Genomic DNA, 21,294 nt, shown 5'->3' with positions numbered 1-21,294 from the left:
GCCTATTAACTAGACCATTTTGCTATATTAAATATCATAATTTGCATAAGTATGAATTGACTGTCTGCTATACAATTTTAGTGAAGGAGCCAGACTATTCAAAACCATATGCTCATAAATAAATTTCCACATCTGCAATTTTAACAAATATTTTTAATAATAATTGGTCAAATTAAAACAATGTTTTCACACAGTCTGAATTTAACAGTGGTAATATTTATACAAAAAAGTTGTATGAATAGTTTATACTGATTATTTGAAGAATATACATATTATACAAGTCTTATTATGGATGGTCTTCAAGATGAACCATTTAGAAATACACTGAACACTTTCTAAAAAAAAAAAAAAAAAAAAATATTTTCCTGCATAAAATATGTTACAGCATAAAGACCATTATTTTCAGTTCCATGGTCTTTAAATCCCAAGTAACATACCTATAATTATAGTACAGTTTCCTCGCTTTGCTTGGTCAGTAGCAGGTAAAACATTTCATCTTTCAATATAAAAATACCTTTCCCTATTGAATTCCATAAAAGCTAAAAGTATTAACATTTTTAAGAACAATTCTGCTTTTTAATATTCTCAGCAATTTTAGATACAAAATTTTTCCATTACAAATAAAAATAAAGGTAGAGCTAAAATAAAAATAAAGAAAAATCAAGCTTTGATCTACTAAATGGTATTGCCTAAATCAATAAATATCCAGTATTATAAATTATGTTAATTTCAGTATGACACCTTTACATTGTTTTCAAACAAGTTCAAAAACATGGCTTCTCATACATGAGATGTGAACACATTTCAATTTTTAAATAGGTTTTAAGACAGACCTCAGACTTTCCCCTCCCTCGGACTTTCCCTCAAACTCCAATATTTACTTTGAAATGTAGATGACCTAGTCTTAAAGGAGTTCCTCAAAGTGGTTACTTTAAGACAACAAACAAAAATTAAACCATAATTTCTATCTATGCCACAAATACGACAAATATAATAAAGAACACTATAAGAACAGCAAATACTTTTATCATTAGCCATCTGTTTGATGTTACAGACTGAAAATATTTCAGTATCTCAGAATGAGCTGCTTCTACATTCAACTGAGTATCTTCAACGTTTGCATCAATTCTGCAATACAAATTATCAATTAAATTTCAATATTAACCTTTACTGAATTAATGAATAACATTTCAAAAAAAAAATTTAAGGAGTTAAGTTCCTGAGGTTTACTAAAGAAAATTCTTGAATATGCATGTAATAAATTGTGCTAAGTATTTTAAGCATAAAAAAAAAAAACAATATAAAGTTTCTATTTAGTATAGTAAACTCTTATTATGATTCAACACATTCATTTACTGCTTGACACAAGATAACTAATAAAGTACCTACTGTCTGATAATGGAACTAAATTCAAAAACCAGTAAAGGAAGTTCCTGAGTTTTTAATGGATACACCTAAAAATATTAGTTACTTTAGTCATTTCTAAAGAAAGTCCAAGTACTGTCACTGGAGGGACAACAGAATCCTGAGATGGTAAAACATAACACAGTGTAGCTGTTATTTGATTTTTAGGAGCATTAGCAACTAAGGCCATATTGCTCCGGGGATATGTGGTGGTCATTCCCTGACCTTTCCGCATCCTCCGTATTTGGTGGTCACGGGCTCAAACCAACACAGAGTAGCATTATTTTATAATGCTATTTCAAACTCTTGTTATAACACTCCTGCTTATAGCACTAGCCTGCTTTTAATGCTCTTTTCTTCTGGTCTTATGATGAATCCTATGAAATTCCATGCATTTTTTAATGGTTATAGTATTCTTGTTCAAAACCCTTGTACATAGGTCAGGGGTGGCAAACCGATGGCACGTAGAATTCAGACTGAGTAATGACATACATCAATGGAGTTGCATGTTTTTGTTCTCCTCATATATATATTTTTTCTCGTTTTTAAATAAATGCAGGATATTAGTAATAATAAAAATTTACCCTGTATGTGAATGTCATGATCAGTATGATTAAATCATTTACAAAATTTTAAGGTACCATTAGCTTTTAGTACAAATTGAAAGAAAAGATTTCAGAGGCTGTTTAAGAAAAAAATGCATATATTTCAGAGATTTATTCAGAACATAAGTTATTGGTAAAATTGTGAGATATATCATCCACATTCAGTATTTAGCGTAGCCTACTTCATTGTAAATTATGGTATATGTGGTGCAGAGATTGGAGATTAAATCCCATAAATATTTTAATTGCTATTTGCCCTTTACAGTTGTTCAGGATGGCAGCTCAACCACCAAAGAAATATAAACATACAAATGAAGAGGAGAGTATGTGAGAACTGCAAGAATCTTAGAGTGAAAGATTTGGTATGATTAAGAAGGATAAAGCATTTTGTGTTCTGAAACAAGAGGGTAGTTTTTTAAAAGATTTAGTCAATTTTGGCACGCACCCTTTTGTATAAATTTGACTTAATAGTCAAATTTATACAAAAAAGTAATAGTAATTTTTGGAAAAAGAAAGCTTATACAGTCAGTAAAAATAAAACACACACACACATTTTACCTATCCATCCCCTCCAACAGTTTGTCTACTTCTTCATTAAATTTATTCAAAGTATCTACTTTCACAACAATAGATAGCAGCTTTTTCCATCAATCAACCACCCGACGGCTGAAGGCAAACTTCTGCACATCTACTCTGCAACCATCCTTACTCAATTCGAATTAATGCCCCTCATGTGCATAGTCTGAGCAAGAGGAAGAATCCCATCAGGATTAAGCTTGCTCAATCCATTCAAAGCCTTCAACACCTCAATCAGATCACCTTGCAGGTGCCTAGTTTGCAGTCTACAATTTGCAGAACTGAACCCTTTCTTGATAAGAGCATCCCTTTGTTCCCTTCACCAATCTCTTTGCCCTACTATATATGAGTTCCAGGAACTCTACATCCTTCCTGAAATGAGGCCCCCAGACCTGTACTCAAGGTGTCACACTGCCTTCTGCAATGGGATAATCACCTCCTCATCCCTGATAGCAAAATTCCTGTATATCATTGACAAAACCATATGATCTGTCCTGGCATGCTATATGCACTGCTCAGAGAACTTCATATCAGATTGTGCAATTATGCATAGGCCCATTTCATTTTCTTTTCCCCTGAGTGTAGTACTACACAGTTAATACATTACTCTGGAATTACTGCTAGGGCATTAAAGAAATTTCAATTAATAAGATAACAACCAAGTAATGCCAAACCAAATCATTTGAATCATATATCAGATTGTTGAGTAGTATTAACTGCTGCCAAACTATTTCTCTAAGTAGAACAATTCACTTCCCAACTTGTTCTGTGAGTTGCACTTATAAGGGCTACTCACAGCCTTTAATCATAGACTCCTAAATTTCATGCACGGTTAAGTATGTGTGTGTGTGTGTGTGTATATATATATATAGAATCGTAATATTACAGCGTTTTAAATGTTAAAATAAAATAAAATATTACATGTTAAATATAGAACGAAACGATTAATGCCATCGTGAGATAGAACATTACATCGGACGTTAGATATGCCATAATTAGATATGTTATAGTGCAAGAACCCTCCACAGTTTGAAAATCGAGGCAGTCCCCGGCCAACCATACTCCTGGTAAAAATGAAAAAACATATATAATAGGTTAATTAATATAATAAGCCTTACGTGGGAAAAGGTATTTTGCAAGGGACTTTTTCGAGGGCTAAACCCCTACAAAATATCCAACCCTAGTTAGGCTGAGCTATCAGTTTCTGTTGTCATCTGCCTGTATAACTAAGACCAAAAAGAGTCCATAATGACGGATAATAACATTAAAAGGAGAACTAAGTAAGCCAAATAAGTACAAAGCAGGCCAAATAAGTACTAGGCAAGCCAACAATTAAGGGGGTATGTCTAAACAGTAATTTATTAGTATACAGGCTGGATGACATTTAGCCCAACCGATAGCTGCGAAAACATAAGCTGAGAACGGAAAGTGGTATAGGTAAAGATATAGTACCTCACTCCCCCTCGAATTACTCTAATAGTTCGTGAGGTATGAAAAAAGGCAAGAGGATAGATAAAAGTAAAAAGCGAAAGAAAAGTAAATAATCAATCATACTTCGGATATTACCGGGGGCGTAACCTCCCGACCCTAAAGGTAGGGATCCTGGTATGGTAGTAAGAGCAGGTGAACGATATCAATAACTTGAGAAAGTACAAAACGGAATGGCTAATTCCTAATTCATATTAGTGCTAAATTATACACTACGTAAATATGGCAAGTAGTGTTGAACCTATAAGGTAGAATGCTAAGCGTTAAATCGATAAAGAACACGTATAATTTAGCGCTAATATGAATTAGGAATTAGCCATTCCGTTTTGTACTTTCTCAAGTTATTGATATCTTTCACCTGCTCTTACTACCATACCAGGATCCCTACCTTTTAGGGTCAGGAAGTTACGCCCCCGGTAATATCCAAAGTATGATTGATTATTTACTTTTCTTTCGCTTTTTACTTTTATCTATCCTCTTGCCTTTTTTCATACCTCACGAACTATTAGAGTAATTTGAGAGGGAGTGAGGTACTATATCTTTACCTATACTGCTTTCCGTTCTCCTTATGTTAGCTAATTTAGCCTTATTCTGCAATCAATTGGTTCTCAGCTTATGTTTTCGCAGCTATCGGTCGGGCTTTTATCTATCCTCTTGCCTTTTTTCATACCTCACGAACTATTAGAGTAATTCGAGAGGGAGTGAGGTACTATATCTTTACCTATACTGCTTTCCGTTCTCCTTATGTTAGCTAATTTAGCCTTATTCTGCAATCAATTGGTTCTCAGCTTATGTTTTCGCAGCTATCGGTCGGGCTAAATGTCATCCAGCCTGTATACTAATAAATTACTGTTTAGACATACCCCCTTAATTGTTGGCTTGCCTAGTACTTATTTGGCCTGCTTTGTACTTATTTGGCTTACTTAGTTCTCCTTTTAATGTTATTATCCGTCATTATGGACTCTATTTGGTCTTAGTTATACAGGCAGATGACAACAGAAACTGATAGCTCAGCCTAACTAGGGTTGGATATTTTGTAGGGGTTTAGTCCTCGAAAAAGTCCCTTGCAAAATACCTTTTCCCACGTAAGGCTTATTATATTAATTAACCTATTATATATGTTTTTTCATTTTTACCGGGAGTACGGTTGGCCGGGGACTGCCTCGATTTTCAAACTATGGAGGGTTCTTGCACTATAACTTATCTAATTATGGCATATATATATATATATATATATATATATATGTGTGAGAGAAAGACTATGTGGATGGGCATTTTAAAAGTAGCACATTCTAGTGCATATTGTAGATCTAAAATAAGGAAAAAAGTTACAGAAACACATTTAATTCTCAATGGTTACAGAGGTATGGCTGTTTGAATTTTACAAAATAGCTATGAAGTTTAACACCCTTGCTGCCTTTATGCATACATGCATAAAACAGTACTAGGAGTGATGTGCCACATTGCATATCTGTGTTTAAAATACGCCCAAGCACTTTGCTGTAATGCAGTGTTTCCCAAACGGGTCCGTAGACCAGTTCCGAGGGGGGGGTCCGCAAAATGTTCTGAATAATATGTGTTTAACTAAACGTGTTTAAATAAACACACGTAATATGTGTTTATTTTCTTAAAAAATATACTGATAGAATTGCAACAAATTTTGTTATAGAACATTACATATTTTCGATACGATTAGTATATGTAATTGTATACATATTTCAAATTATTCATTCTGTGTATAGCAAATTGATGATAAATAAAGTTATTATATATTTGTCTAAAAATAAAGTGTTGTTTTACACATAAAACTGAATTTTATTTTCAGAAAACCCAGTGTTCACACACATCATCAAATATGTATACCTGTCTCACAGTGGCACCAGGACTATTCATCTATCTCCACCAATTATCATGTAAAAAAAAAAAAAAAAAAAAAAAAATAATCCCTTAATCACATCGGCCTGAAGTGTAAGTGTAAATTTACCAGGCCTTTCTGCCATCAGGTGGTAGCCACCAACATGGGCAAATACCACCCAATGCCCATCTCTGGCAGAAGTCAACCCTGGGTCTACTTTTAAGTTAATGCTAAAAGAGCATCAGGAAATCCCGCTCCCGCCAGTAGTTGTGAAAAACATGCAGGTGCCCGCAAAATAAAAAAAAATTCCTGCATCTCAGAAAAAAAAAATAATATATATCAGATGCCAGCAATCCCGCTTATCAATTGCAATGTGAACATTTTAGCCAGCATGCAAATTGCAATTGAGAGCCAGCAAAAAAAATAAAAATAAAAATCCCCTGGACTATAAATCAAAACTGAGGATACATAATATCCCACCTACAGTTACACTGAAACTGCAGGTTTTTTTTTTTTTTTTTTAGGAGCATTAGCAACTATGGCCATATTGCTCCGGGGATATGCGGCGGTCATTCCCTGACCTTTCCGCATCCTCCGTATTTGGTGGTCACGGGCTCGAACCCCGGTCTATTCAAGAAGCGTGTGCTACGCACTGCGGCTCCTGGCTACGGAGGCGCCAACAAACTGCAGGGCAGCAAAAATAAAATAAAATAAATAAATTTTACTGCACTGCAAGACCAGAAGTTGACATTACAACTTCTGGTCGTGCAGCGTGCACGCACACATGGGTCCGCAAGCATGTTCTGATTTTGATGGGATCCGTAAATCTCAGTAGTTTGGAAACTACTGCTGTAATGTATACAAGCGGTCATTCATTGAATGTTATAAACATAAAGGCACATGAAATTAATAACCACTCAGTATTGGCGCACTGACTGAATGTTTTGCAGTAATGCTTGGCTTTTGTTTATAGACTTGGCAGCACACAGTTTTATTTGTTCTCTGCTTGTTGTTGATGTTAATTTATGTACATGAATAAACTTTTGGCGAAGGTAAAGAAAGCCTGCACGAGAATGACGAAAAACGTCAGATAACTTATGCGGAAAATTAGTTTCCCAATATGGCACTCTAGCACTGCTCACTCGGTAAACAGACCGTAGGTGTTATTGGTCTGGAGCAAAGTCGTGAACGATATATTGATTGATAGGTAGGCGTGACAAACAATGTGCTGATTGGTGCGCGAACACAACACACAATAACAGCAGTTTAGTATCACTTTAGCAGCACTAATGGTAACTTGTCCTAATCACACATGCCCTAACCTTTTTTCACCATTACAGTATTTCGTAATGGTGAAAAAAGGCCAGGTTACCTTGATTGGAATCCCATGGGAGTTGAACCCTTCCCGAAGTGGAGGGGGTAACCTAACCTTTTTTCTTTGGAATCAGTCATATTTTGAAATAAATTCATAAAAAAATAAATTTTTTATGACTGTATTTTTATTTTCTTGTTCAATAATATGCCCTAATGGTGAAAAAAGGTCAGGTTACATCCACTTGAATCCCATCGGAGCTTGTACCCCTCCTGAAATGGAGGGGGAAACCTAATCTTTTTTCTTTAGAATCATGGGTAGACTAGCACATAAATTGTTTATTAACAAAATATTAATTTTTTATTACTGTACTTTTATTTTTAAAGACACTCGTGGGGATACATACGTATCATAACGTCAATCAGCACCTTAATAGCTATTCAGTGTATATATATATATATATATATATATATATATATATATATATATATTTCCTAACCTACCATTTAAGCTCAGGTTATGAAATACAACGAAAAACAAAGAAACCTTTTCCTTTTTTCGTAACCAAACCTAAATCAATAATACAGTAAAAACACTCATCAACTGCAAAAATCTGCTTTTAATAATGAGGGAAAAAAAAAAAAACACAACGAAGAACATAAAAATGAACGGAACGAGACTTTGTCAGAAAAAAAATTCATGAGTACAAACCATACAGTTGGACCTGAATAGCTATTCGCAATTTGAGTAACAATATTGTGAAAAGTATCTTCATGATTTTTCTCATAAATTTGATGCCACATATATTCATTGATATGACCCATCAACATATGTTTACAGCTGTCATTTACTCTTTTAGTTACACTTTTCAGTTTCTTCCATTGGGCTTTGATATTATTCGTATGTGCTCCTGTAGGTGGATCTACAAAATGTTGTGTTTCACCGTTAAATGTTTGTAATTATTTTTTTCTAAGGCCGTAATATGGCTATATGCACACCATTCATCTGTTATGATGGTAGTATTTTTCTTCACTCCTTTTCTAATAATGCACAAAAGAGTTTTTGCTTTCCGATTTTTTATCAATTTCACGAAGACGAATTTAGATTCTCTTTTGAACACACCAAACACCCATTTCTTCTTAGCAATTAAATTTTGTCCTCTGTGATGTTTTGGTTTAACCAATACAGTTTCGTCTGCTTCTACAATTTTCCCCGATCAACCCAACTTAATGGATTTTTTTATCAACTGCAATTCACAAATATCTCTTAGTTTGTTATAAAACTTAATTGCTGTCACTTTTGAAATCTCCAGATGGAATGCTGTCATAGTTACCAGCGTGCACATTGACCAAAAGTATACAGTAAACCCCCGCTATTCGCGGGGGTTACGTTCCTGAGAAATGCCGCCAATACCGAAAACACGAATACTGAGTTATGGCTCCCATAGTAATAAAGGGGTTCCGTTCCAAAGTATGAAATATATAAGAAAAACTAGTCTAAAATTTTGTCTATGTATGTATTATATGTACCTTCATAATATGACTATGTACATAGACAGTACATAGTGAAATGCAAGCATATGGCATCGAAATGAAAATAAGAAACAATTTAATATTAAATGTAATATTTATTAGAAATTTCAAACAAATCTTTCAAACCAGCATCTTTGCTAGCTAAAAAACTTATCCCGCCAGTGCTATCACCAGTTTCGCTAAAGTGGTGATAAAGGAGTTTTGCCTTTTCACAAATGATGAGTGAATTTAACAGAATTTTATTTTGAGTTCTGTCTTCTATCCACAGATTTAAAGCTTTTTCCATTTTTTCTAATTTAACATCACGAGTTACAGAGCAAATTTTTGAAGCAATTAGCGCGTTTTCACAGACACTATGGTGGATTTTTTTCTTCCGATTTCTTGATTGATCGTACCGTTGACTCATTGATTTTATAATGTTTTGCCACTGAGGAGACACTTTCACCATTAGAAATTTTGTTTGAAATTTATTTATGTTAATTTTTGTTAGAAATTTATTCGTAGCCATATTTTTGTACGGGTTAGAAAGAACTTGTCCACAATAAAGTCACTTTCTTCCGTTAACACACTCGAAAAAGTCTGTTTTACACTGCAAAACGGTGGATTTATCACTTTTGTAAGCATATCAATTTATAAATTTATTCAATTTATAAGCATATAAATTAAAAGCAAATGACGAAGCCTTCCATGACAAGCGCATAACACATACTGAACAAGGATTAGTGAGAAACATCCACACTCGCGATTTTGTCACCCCTCTCCCTCCACCCGCCGAGCGCTGTTTTGACCGGGAAAGGTAATTTCAGCAACACCCATGTTTTTTTTATGGTGGAAAATGTTCACGGCGCTTTAAAATTCACATTTTTTCAGGTTTCATTTTATTATAAATCAGCGACCGCGAATACATGAATACAGATACCGTGAATAGCAGGGGTTTACTGTATAAGGTACATTATCTTTTTCAATGAAAGTTTTGTATTTTCCATAAAACTATGTTTCAATAAAGAAACTTGCGAAGGACATTTTTTACAATACCACAACTTTCCACATAACTCTGTTCTTGATTCAATTAGTTGAATATAATCATTGCACTTAAAACTGTACAATTTTGGTCTTATCAATTTAGTTTTCATAAAAAAACAAGCAACATTTTATTTTCCTTACAAATTTCTTCCATCTTTAAAAGATTCATTGCTACTATTACCTCTTCACCATTCATTACAAAACTATGTCCGTTCTTTACTGGTAAATACACATCATAATGCCAACCAATGACTAAACAGTAGCTTGTCGTCTGTCGCGCCCACCACCAATCATTTCATTGTTTACCACGCCTTCCTGTCAATCAATATATCCTTCTCGATTTCTGCGAGCGAGCAGCGCTGGAGTCCGGTGTCAGGAAACTAATTTTCCGCGTAAGTTATCCGACGTTTCTCGTTGTTCTCATGCAGACTTTCTTTACCTTAGCCTAAACTTTTTTATAAAATTTTAAGGTTTCTGATTTACAGCTCAGCACAAAAGTAAGCATTTACTCTTAGCAAAAAATTCCAACTTGTAATTTTCAACTGTACAAATTGTCAGAATATTGAGAATGTTGAGGTGCTTGATTTTTTTCAATATTCCGAAAATTACAGAACATTGAATGGGTTTTCTCATATTTAGGTAGCAGCAAATGTGTTAATGGAAAAAAAAAAAAAATAAATATAATAAAGTAATAAAAACAATAAACACTTCACTAGGTGTATACATATTTACATATTCTTATTATTCAAAACTGCATAACTATTTTCTAAAATTCAGACAGCAACTCAGAATTGTACACGTTTATATGACTTTTTTTTCTTATTTTGGCCTTTACAATAAAACCCTGTACTTTTTGCACACAGTCAGTCCTCGTATAACACGTGTTTACACTACATGAATTCGACCATACACGATTTATAAATAGGGGAACAATATCGTATATAACACAAACCGAATTCACTTATGCACGATTCGCCTTTGAGTTTACAAGAAATTGCAGTCAAACGCGAAATCATCCCAACTGAATGCAACACGATAGGAATGAGAAGATTCAGAAAATATATTTATGTTTTTTATATCAGTGAAGGGGAAACACATTTCACCATAATAACATAAAAACAGGTTATGCTTATTGCATAACATAAAAACACACAATTCCAGCTATTGGTATTATCGCAAATGCAATTAGATTGAGTTTACTACCAGTTTATAACAGATTCCAATAGCAGAAACTCAACTGGAAATTGTTTTTATTGTTTTATGGCAGTAACCCCCAGAAATGTGCTTTAATAAAATGTGAGCTAGTGAGTTAACAGTGTGTCTCTGCCTTTATGGTGTTGTTTATTCAGTTTCTACACACACGCAGCTTTGTTTATGTCTATCAAACGTGACTCCTCATATTTTAATTGTGCTTTATTCCTTAAAAATGAGTAAAAAGGAAGCGTCCTGGTGAAGATACTACAGATTCAGAGAGAAAAAGAAAAGCAATATCGATAAACAGAGGGCGGACTGAGTAAAAAAATCCTTACCTGAAAAAATTTGTAGTGGCCTCATACTAGCATTTATGGCCAAAATCACACTGGCCTCCAGGGTTTCCCCGGTAAGGCTTATGACCGCCTCGGTCAATAGAGAAAAAAATATGAAATTGTGAAACGCTTTGAGAAAATGAAAGACCATGTGATATTGCACGTGCTACAATGAGGCAACACCAAGAATTAGAAAGAATGCAGAGAAAACAAAAACAACTTTCATAGCAGGAACAACTCAAAGTGTAATTAAAATCCATTAGATCAAGACAAAGAATTTGTAGAGATGGAATGGCTGTCATCTGTTTGAATAGAAAATCAAACAAACAAGTTTGCTTACAATAGAAGCAAAAGCATTAGCAATATTTTATTATGTAATACAATACGTAAGTATTTTATCACGCTTATTTATTGTGTTTGGTAATGTTTTGGTTACAGATGTGTGTTCAATCTTGGGTGGTCGGAACCTAACCCTATTTTTCCCATAGGGCCTGTTGTTTGCATTGCACGAGGGTTTCTAGGAACACAACTATCGTGATATACGAGGACTAACTGTACTTTTGAAACACCCTGAGTGTACACACAAAGTGATTCAGAATTACATGTCATAAATTTTACAGAGGGTTCCTGACGACAAACAAATCTAAAATATTCGTAGGACTTTTTTGAAATGCATAGATTTTAAGAAAACAATGGTAAAGTTTTGTAATGTTACTTCCATTATCACAAAATTGAATGTAAAATAACATGATTACACTTGAATACCGTAAATAATGTAAAACACTTGTGATACAATCAACCTGAATTCAGAAATAAAAATTATCAAAAAAAAAAAAAAAGAAATGCTTATTGCATTACAGGATATCTCTTCCCACATTGTCTTAAGATGACCGTGCAGGTTTCAGCAAAAACTCGCATTGTGTGACAATGCGATTATTATTCATGTTGGAATCAATCAGTTTATTGCCAAGAATAGACTGTGGCTTGCTCTGATAGAGCCAATTCAATGACGAGGGATGTACATAATATAAATTCAGGCCCCAGAACAGAATAACCAAGTGCAAACTACTCTGGTCAAAAGGACTTAGTTCTATTAGGAGACTATTGTCAGGGAAATGGGAAATATTTTTTTGTAATAAGAATAAGTCTGCCGGGAGCAACAATCAATGATGTCACCAACAGATTGTCAGATTTTAAGGGGTATAAAGATAATATTATTATTCATGTGGGTGGGGACATGATATTATGCACACACAATCTGAAGATTTGTTAAACAAATATAGGACCAAGTTGAAGAAATGCCATGAGTTAGGTCACAATGTCTGTGTCTGCAATTCTGCCCAGACACGATAGGAGGAATTATATGCTGAAAGCCTTGTGGATTAACTCACAACTTGAAGGACTCTGCAAGATTTTTGGGGGAAATTTTTATCAGCTTGGCCAGCAATTGCAGGTAGAAGGAATCTGTTTTGTAGAGACAGGATACATTTAAACAAAGGTGGCACAAGGGATTTTGCCAATATTATTGAGGATACCTTAAAGGTTCAAGGAAACTGCTAGTTTGGGGGAGGACAAGAGTAATATCGATATGTGTTTATCTGATAATATTGGTCAAAGTAACGCTTGCACACACACCTCAAGAGTTCTTGTTTGTTACTGCAACAGAACATATTAGAAAGATGTTCTGAGGGCACTGAATGAGCGAGTAGCTAATGCCAGGGAAGCGAGCTTAAATAACTTTAAGGGGTGTGTCAGATTAGTTAACTATACAAGAACACCAAGCCTTAATTATTTATATAGTAATTTCAAATGAGCGAGTAGCTAATGCCAGGGAAGCGAGCTTAAATAACTTTAAGTCATTTAAGGGGTGTGTCAGGGTAGTTAACTATACAAGAACACCAAGCCTTAATTGTTTATATAGTAATGTCAGAAGTGTCATCAATAAAATGAGCGAATTTGAACTGCTGGTTAGGAAAAGTAATGCTGACATAATAGGGGTTACGGAAATGTGGTGCCACCCGGAGATAGGAGATCATGAGTTTCAGTATGGTATGCATAATGTATTACGAAAGGATAGGGCAAATAGAAGGGGTGATGGGGTCATGCTTCTTATTAAAAGCAAAATGAGCATGATGAAAGCTTTCACAGATTCAGACGTTAGCATTCTAGTATAGAATCTGTATGGTGTGAGATAGTTGGAAGAAGACGTATAATGAAAGTGGAAGTAATCTACAGGACAGGTGACTGTGAAGATTACGATGAGAGCCTCTACATGCAAATGGAATGGGCAAAGTAAGCGATTTTAATTTGCCTCTAATTAATTGGAGCAAATGGGAAGGAAACTCCACATGGGGGACAAAATTTTAAAATCAACTAGATGATTTTTTTTGTATCAAAATGTCAGGGAGAGTACTAGAGAAAATAATATTCTAGACCTCATCATCACCCATGAACCAGATGCCATAAAAGTGCCAACAGTACAGGAAACGGTAGCAGAAAGCGACCATGCAGTTAAACAGTGGAAGATGAAGAGAGAGAGAGAGAGAGAGAGAGAGAGAGAGAGAGAGATGGCAGTAGTTAAAGGTAAAGGAATGGGTTATAATTTCAGAAAAGGAAATTATGATGCCTTAAGGTGCTACATGGCCTCTATTAACTGGGTAGATATCGCACAGAGTGCAAATACAACTTATGGTATACCTTTAAAACATTAATCACAGAAGCCTTGGATGCGCCTATACCATTAAAAAATATACTTCACGAGGAGGATTCCAAGTTGGATGAAAAATGAAGTTGCCAAATTATTTGAGCAGAAAAAGATGGCACGGAAAGTTACAGAGCGATAAAAAGTACTGAAGCCTATATCAGCTACAAAGTGATCTGTAATAGCGCCACAGAAAAGGTTAGGCTGGGATTATGAGAAATCACTGGCAAAGAGAGCATGGAGGGGGGGGGGGGGAATAAGGAATTCTTCACATATATAAATGCAAAGAAGAAAAGGACAAACCAGATTAGACCATTATGTAATGGATGTGGGATAATATTAGCTACCCCAGCTGATGTTGCAGATGAACTCAACAGTTACTTTGCATCTATATTTACAGAAGAAAAACCCTTTATGTAAAGGAGAAATTATGGGGGTGAAGTTGAAAAATATGTAATTAATGATATTAAAATTTCACATGATTATTTAATTAAAAAACTTTCAAGCCTACAGACCAATAAGGCTCCTGGGGTTGATGGCATATGATACAGTGAACCATTGAGGGTAATTATGAGAGCATCACTGGACTTGGGAGTGATTCTGTTAGATTGGAAAAGTGCCAATGTCTTTTCAATACATAAGGGCAGTTCTAAGAGTGAAGTGGGAAATTACTGACCGGTCAGTCTAACTTCAGTAGTAGGGAAAATCATGAAGGCAATGATCAAGGGTGGAATTCAGGATCATTTAGATAGAAATGGAATTCTGAAGGTTACTCAGGATGGGTTACTCAGTAAAGGGAAAATCATATTTAACAAATCTGGTTAGATATTTTGTTAGGGTCACTCATGAGCTGCATTTAGGGAATAATTTAGACATTTTTTATTTGGATTTCAGCAAGCATTTGACTCAGTCCCACACGAGTGGTTAGATTTTTGGTTTTTTTTTTTTTTTTAGGAGCATTAGCAACTAAGGCCATATTGCTTCGAGATATGCGGTGGTCATTCCCTGACCTTTCCACATCCTCCGTATTTGGTGGTGACGGGCTCGAACCCCGGTCTAATCAAGAAGCATGTGCTACACACTGCTGCTCCTTCCCACCTGGCTATGGAAGTGCCTACACATGAGTGGTTACCTTATAAGCTGGAAGTTTAAGATTGGGTTAATGTAAGTGGGGTTCCCTAGGGATTATTATTGGGGCCAGTGTTGTGTTTGATTTTCTTAAACGATCTCGATGAAGGGATAGAGGGAGTGATATCTAAATTTGCTGATGATGTAAAGATTGGTAGAGTTGTTAATGATCACCATCAAGCAGAGCTTCTTCATAGTAACCAAGACAGAGTTCAGGGATGGTCAGAAAAAAAAATGGCAGTTATGCTTTAATCCAGTATTAGATACCCCAGTGCAAGGTAATACACCTGGGGAACAGTAACCCCAAAATAACTTATACACTTGGTGGAGTTGAACTAAAGCCAGTAGTGGAGGAAAGGGACTTGGATGTTACGATACGGTCAGACAAGAAGTTCTCCGAGCACTGTAGACAGATTGCAAGATAAGGACTTCATAATCCCATTATATAAGGCTACTGTTAGACTACACTTGGAATACTGTGTTCAAGTATGGAGACTGCACCTAAAAAAAAAAACACTGAGCTTCTTGAAAGGGTGCAAAGACTTGTAACTCCCCTGGTGATTTGTTTGTTTTGGAGCATTAGCAACTAAGGCCATATTGCTCCGGGAATATGCGGTAGCCATTCCCTGACCTTCCCACATCCTCCGTATTTGGTGGTGACAGGCTCGAACCCAGGTCTAATCAAGAAGCGTGTGCTACACACTGCTGCTCCTTCCCACCTGGCTACGGAGGCACCTACTCCCCTGGTGAGATCGCAAAAGGGCATCCATATGAAGAAAGACTTCAATACGTGGGTTGCACAGCTTGGAAACTAGGCACCTTAGAGCAATTTGATCGAGGTGTTTAAGGCTCCGAGAGGCAATAGTAAAATGAATGAGGATGAAGTTTTCATAGTTCTAAATCAGTGGTCATCAACCTGGTCCCTACCTACCACATACTAGTGGGTGATTCAAGCTTTCATGGTGGGCAGTGGGGGTTTTTGTCCGTTGTTACAAATTTTGTTCTTTCTTCATATACTGAATACGTTGCTAACAACTTCGCGAGTTTGACTTTTTAAAATATGCTTTTGCAATTTACTTTTGAATTCCATCTCTAAACTTTGAATATAGATAATAATTCACCGGACACTTCTCGAAGTATACTTGTGGACGAGGGGCTAAATTGAGTTACTGCAGCACTGGTGGGCAGTAAGGAAATTATACAATCAACAAAGATACAAAAGTGGGCGGTAGGAATTAAAAGGTTGACGACCCGTTCTAAATGATTCTAGAACTACGGTCCATAAATTCAAATTATGGGGAGAGATGTTTAGAATGGATTGCAGGAAGTGTTATTTTAGCTAGCAAGTTATAAATTACTGGAATAAGTTAGCTACATGGGTAGTAGAGGCTGGCAGTTTTGGGAAATTCAAAGGTCAGCTGGATAGTTATCTATGGGAGGAGGGAAACATAGGTTGTCTATTTCCTTTTCTTTTATTAATTATTTATTTTTTATTATTATTTTATTATTATTATTTTTTTTGGCTGGTGCATCATAAGCCATAGGCTTCCTTGCACCACGTGGCCATTGCTAATACTAATAATAAAACAAGGCACATTAGCAAAAAATAATGAATTAATGGAAAACAAATTCAATATGCATTATATAACACAGTGATAATTAAAAACAGAAATAAAGTTTGCGTTGAATGAACACAGTAACAGACAATTTGCATGCAAGTTTACAAAAAACCTGGTACACATAAATAGAACATCAGATTATTCTTGAAGATCAAAAAGAAGCAATGTACAGTCAGTCCTCGTATAACACGTGTTTACATTACATAAATTCGATCATACACGATTTATAAATAGGGGAACGATATCTTATATAACACGAACCGAATTCGCTTATGCACGATTCGCCTTTGTGTTTACAAGAAATGGCAGTCGAACGCAGAATCACCCCAACCGAACGCAACACGATATGAATGAAGAGAAGATTCTGAAAATGCATTTATGTTTTTTATATCAGTGAAGGGGAAACACATTTCACCATAATAACGTAAAAACCAACACAATTCCAGCTATCGGTATAATCGCAAATGCAATTAGATCGAGTTTACTACCAGTTTATAACAGATTCCACTAGCGGAAACACAACTGGAAATTGTTTTTATTGTTTTATGGTAGTAACCCCTAGAAATGTGCTTTAGTAAAATGTAAGGTGTTAATAGTGTATCTCAGCCTTTACGGTGTTGTTTATTCAGTTGCTACACACGCGCAGCTTTGTTTATGTGTATCAAGCGTGCCTCCTCGTTTTCTAATTGTGCTTTATTCCCTAAAAATGAGTAAAATACTTAAAAGGTGTGAAAAGGAAACATCCTGGTGAAGATACTGCAGATTCAGAGAGAAAAAGAAAAGCAATATCGATAAACAGAGGCGGACTGGATCAAAAATTCTTACCCGGGAAAATTTATAGTAGCCTCATACTCTGGTTTATGGCCAAAATCACGCCGGCCTCCGGCCCACCGGGGTTTCCCCGGTAAGGCTTATGGCCTCTGTCGATAGAGAAAAAATATGAAATTGTGAAAAGGTTTGAGCGAAATGAAAGACCACGTGATATTGCATGTGCTACAGACCTAAATGAGGCAACGCCGAGAATTACAAAGAATGCAGAGAAAATAAAAACAACTTTCATAGCAGGAACAACTCAAAGTGTAATTAAAATCCATTAGATTAAGACACAAAGAATTGGAAGAGATGGAACGCCTGTCATCTGTTTGGATAGAAAAATCAAACAAAAAACAAGTTTGCTTACGATAGAAGCAAAAGCATTAGCAATATTTTATTACGTAATAGTCGTAATAAAATGCGTAAGTATTTTCTTACGATTATTTATTGTGTTTGGTAATGTTTTGGTTACAAATGTGTGTTCAATCTTGGGTGGTCGGCACCTAACCCCATTTTTCCCATAGGGCCTGTTGTTTATATTCACGATTTTGCATTGCACGAGGGGTTTCTAGGAACGCAATTATCGTGCTATACGAGGACTGACTGTATTTGTAAAATTAAAAGCCACTTGCAAATTGCATGTTGATGCAAACATGAGGGAAGGATGATTTAAAAAAAAATAAATAGACAAGCTTTGTAGAATGAACAAACTGGGTAAGATCAGTAGCTAGAGCACTGGTTTGTAAATGGGTGGTTCTACATATGTTTCATAGGGATGCTGCAAGTTTCTGAAAATTTATGTATATTTTGATAGATTCCATAAATGTATTTTTTTTTTTTTTTTTTAGGAGCATTAGCAACCAAGGCCATATTCAGTTAGCCAATCCAAAGAGGCCAAACAAAATAAAAAGCATCACTTATGAAGCCAATTAACACACACACACACACACACACACACACACACACACACACACACACACACACACACACACACACACACACACACACACACACACACAAGTAAACAAAGGTCTGTGCAAATTAAGGCCCATTATTCTATTTAAATATATTAAATTTTTGGGGGAGGATGAATTCCGTGGATGCATAGTTGCCAAAGTAACAATTTTTAGGTTAATTTTATGTAGATAAATTAATTAAAATTAATAGAAATTTTTATAATTAACATAAGATAAAATTAAATGAAATTGGTAATGAAAATTTACACGTACTGTATAAGAAAATATTATTTTTGGAAAAATTCAACTGAAAGTTACCTATATAGTACACATTAAAAAGTACAGGTAACCTGTAAATTAAGAAATAAACACATGAACATAAATTAAAATGTAAAACCTTGTAAATTGTAAAAGTCTAATTTAAAAATATTTAAGCATTTTTTCTGGACTGTGTGTAAAAGAGTTATTTTAATTTTTACACATACAATAAGATTTATTTATTATTACTTACGTTATAAGTGTGTTATTTCAAAATTGCACAAAACAAGACTACATGACTGCACTGTACCTTCATAATTCTTTTCTTACATTTCAAATTACCTCATCAAAGCATACTTGTTGCAAAAATGATTGAACACCTGGTGGAGATTAACAGTTTAGTTTCTGGATAGAGAGTATGGTAATATCAGACAGATAATTTTTCTCTGTTAGTCAGACAACTTCAGTAGTTGAGACCCGCTAATTTTCGTAAAATCGGACGAATGCTAACAATTTATTGTAATTTTTCCTTGTAGAGGATCTGAAATCTCATTATGGATTTAAAATAAACTTTGAATTTTTTGAAAAGGGTAGTATAGGCTATTTTTGGGAAATTTAAAGGAATATTAAATATTTTATTTTAAGGCAGAAGAATACTCTTACCTGGGGTTTTATTCAGGGACGGCTGCCTCCGGGAGAGGTGTAATTCAGAAGGTGTTGAAATTGTAATTATATGGAAGGAGGATGTAGGAAAAAGCCAGCTTTTGTCCTAAATCCTGATGGAGGCTTTTCGTTAATACCATCTTCAAAGGAGGATGAATATGTGTCGAGGCTGTCTTTTATAGCGCAGGCACGTTCCATTGCCGTATTTCAAAAGCGTGGTGGTGGTGGGGGGGTTGAGTAATTGGAAAATGGTGAAGTTGGGTGGGGGAAGGAAAAATTTCCCACCTCACTGTATTACACTTATAGTTTGGGAATTTGGAAATTGTAGATTTTTTTTGGCGAAAAAAAAAACGGTAGGAAAGGAAAGAAAGGGGTTTCACTTGGAAATCCGGGTGCGTGACTACCCATCCCCATCAGTAGAGGTCCTGGATTTGATGAGGGGGGGTTATGTTCTGTTGTTAAAGTTGAACTTACATGATATTTGTTTTAGGTCCCATTCTTCAGAGGAGGGTGAATATGTGTTATTGGTCTAAGCATGTTTATTGACCTGTTTGTTGATCTCACTGCTAGTGTTTCACTGATTTCTAATTTAAATTTTCAGTCTTGTTTGTCAATTGTTATCGTGTTTTCGAAGGAGGGGTAATGTCCTGTGTCTAAGTGGTGAGCTACCAATTTGGAACTATTATTTTCTTTTCCGTTCGGTCTGTTTTTATTTTGTTATTTGCTTTGCGGATACTTTTAAACTGCTTTTATGTTTTTGGATTCTTGTATGTAGCGATGTTCTCTTGCTGCCTATATATATGCAATCGAAATCTGGTGCGCATGGGGATTGCATAAACCACGTTTGTTTGCTGTTTGAAATTATTGTTTTTTTGTTGATAGCTGAACTTTTTAGGTATGTCCATAGTTTCTTGGAGCTGCCAAAGGCTAGATTTACTCCAGAATCTTTGAAGATTTTTTCAATGGTTGTTGTACATTTCAATGTACGGAAGCCCCATCCATTGTTTTTTTGGCACTTCTCGTTTTGGTTTTTCTTTACTGCTTTTATTGGCTGTATTTAAGGTGCCATTTATGAGCCATTTTGGGTAACCAAGGTTGGAAAATCTATTCTTAAGCGTTTCGATCTCCTGTTTGCGTTCATCTTCTATAGATGAATACCTGAAAGCATTGTTTGAACTGGGCTATTAGGATTGATTTTTTGTGAGAGAGGGGGCCGTAGCTGTCAAAATGTAAATAATTCTCCTTATCTGTAGGTTTGTGGTATATTTTTGTGTTGATTTTGGTGGCATTCCTTGTTAATGTTAAATTTAGGAAATTTATCCTGTTGTTTTTTTTATTTTCAATTGTGAACTGTGGCCAATCATCTACATTATTCAACTCATGGAAGATGGTATTTATGGTGTGTGGTTTGCCTATAAGCAGACAATCATCTACGTACCTTCCATAAAATTTAAGGTCTGGGAAAGAGTACTTGGTGTAGCGATGTTCTCGTGCTGCCTATCACTACATACAAGAATCCAAAAAACATAAAAGCAGTTTAAAAGTAGCCGAAAATAACAAAGAAAAAACAGATTGAACGGAAAAAAATAATAGTTCCAAATTGGTAGCTCACCATTTTAGACACAGGAAATTACCCCTCCTTCGAAAACACGATAATAATTGACAAACAAGACACAAAATTTAAATGAGAAACCAGTGAGACACTAGCAATGAAATCAACAAACAGATCAATAAACATACACAGACCAATAATAATCTCTGAAGAATGGGACCTAAAACAAATATCGTATAAGTTCAAGTTCAACTTTAACAACAGAACATACCCCCCCCCCCAA

At 35.3% G+C, this 21,294-nt stretch overlaps 1 protein-coding gene across 1 annotated transcript in view; it reads right to left on the bottom strand.

Annotated features, from left to right (window-relative positions):
- Positions 1-711: 711 nt before the first annotated feature.
- Syx5 (syntaxin 5) overlaps positions 712-21,294 on the bottom strand; it is a 146,835-nt gene continuing 126,252 nt past the window's right edge. The window contains exon 10 of the mRNA XM_090375545.1: positions 712-1,128. Coding sequence (XP_090231671.1) covers positions 969-1,128 — 160 coding nt within the window. The 3' untranslated portion in view covers positions 712-968. The remainder of the gene's footprint in view (positions 1,129-21,294) is intronic.

Source organism: Mastigoproctus giganteus, chromosome 6 (assembly GCF_048544385.1).
Source record: "Mastigoproctus giganteus isolate SK-2022 chromosome 6, ASM4854438v1, whole genome shotgun sequence".
NCBI lineage: Eukaryota > Metazoa > Arthropoda > Arachnida > Uropygi > Thelyphonidae > Mastigoproctus > Mastigoproctus giganteus.
Note: the sequence above shows the minus strand (reverse complement) of the source record. Positions and strands in the feature narration are given on the sequence as shown.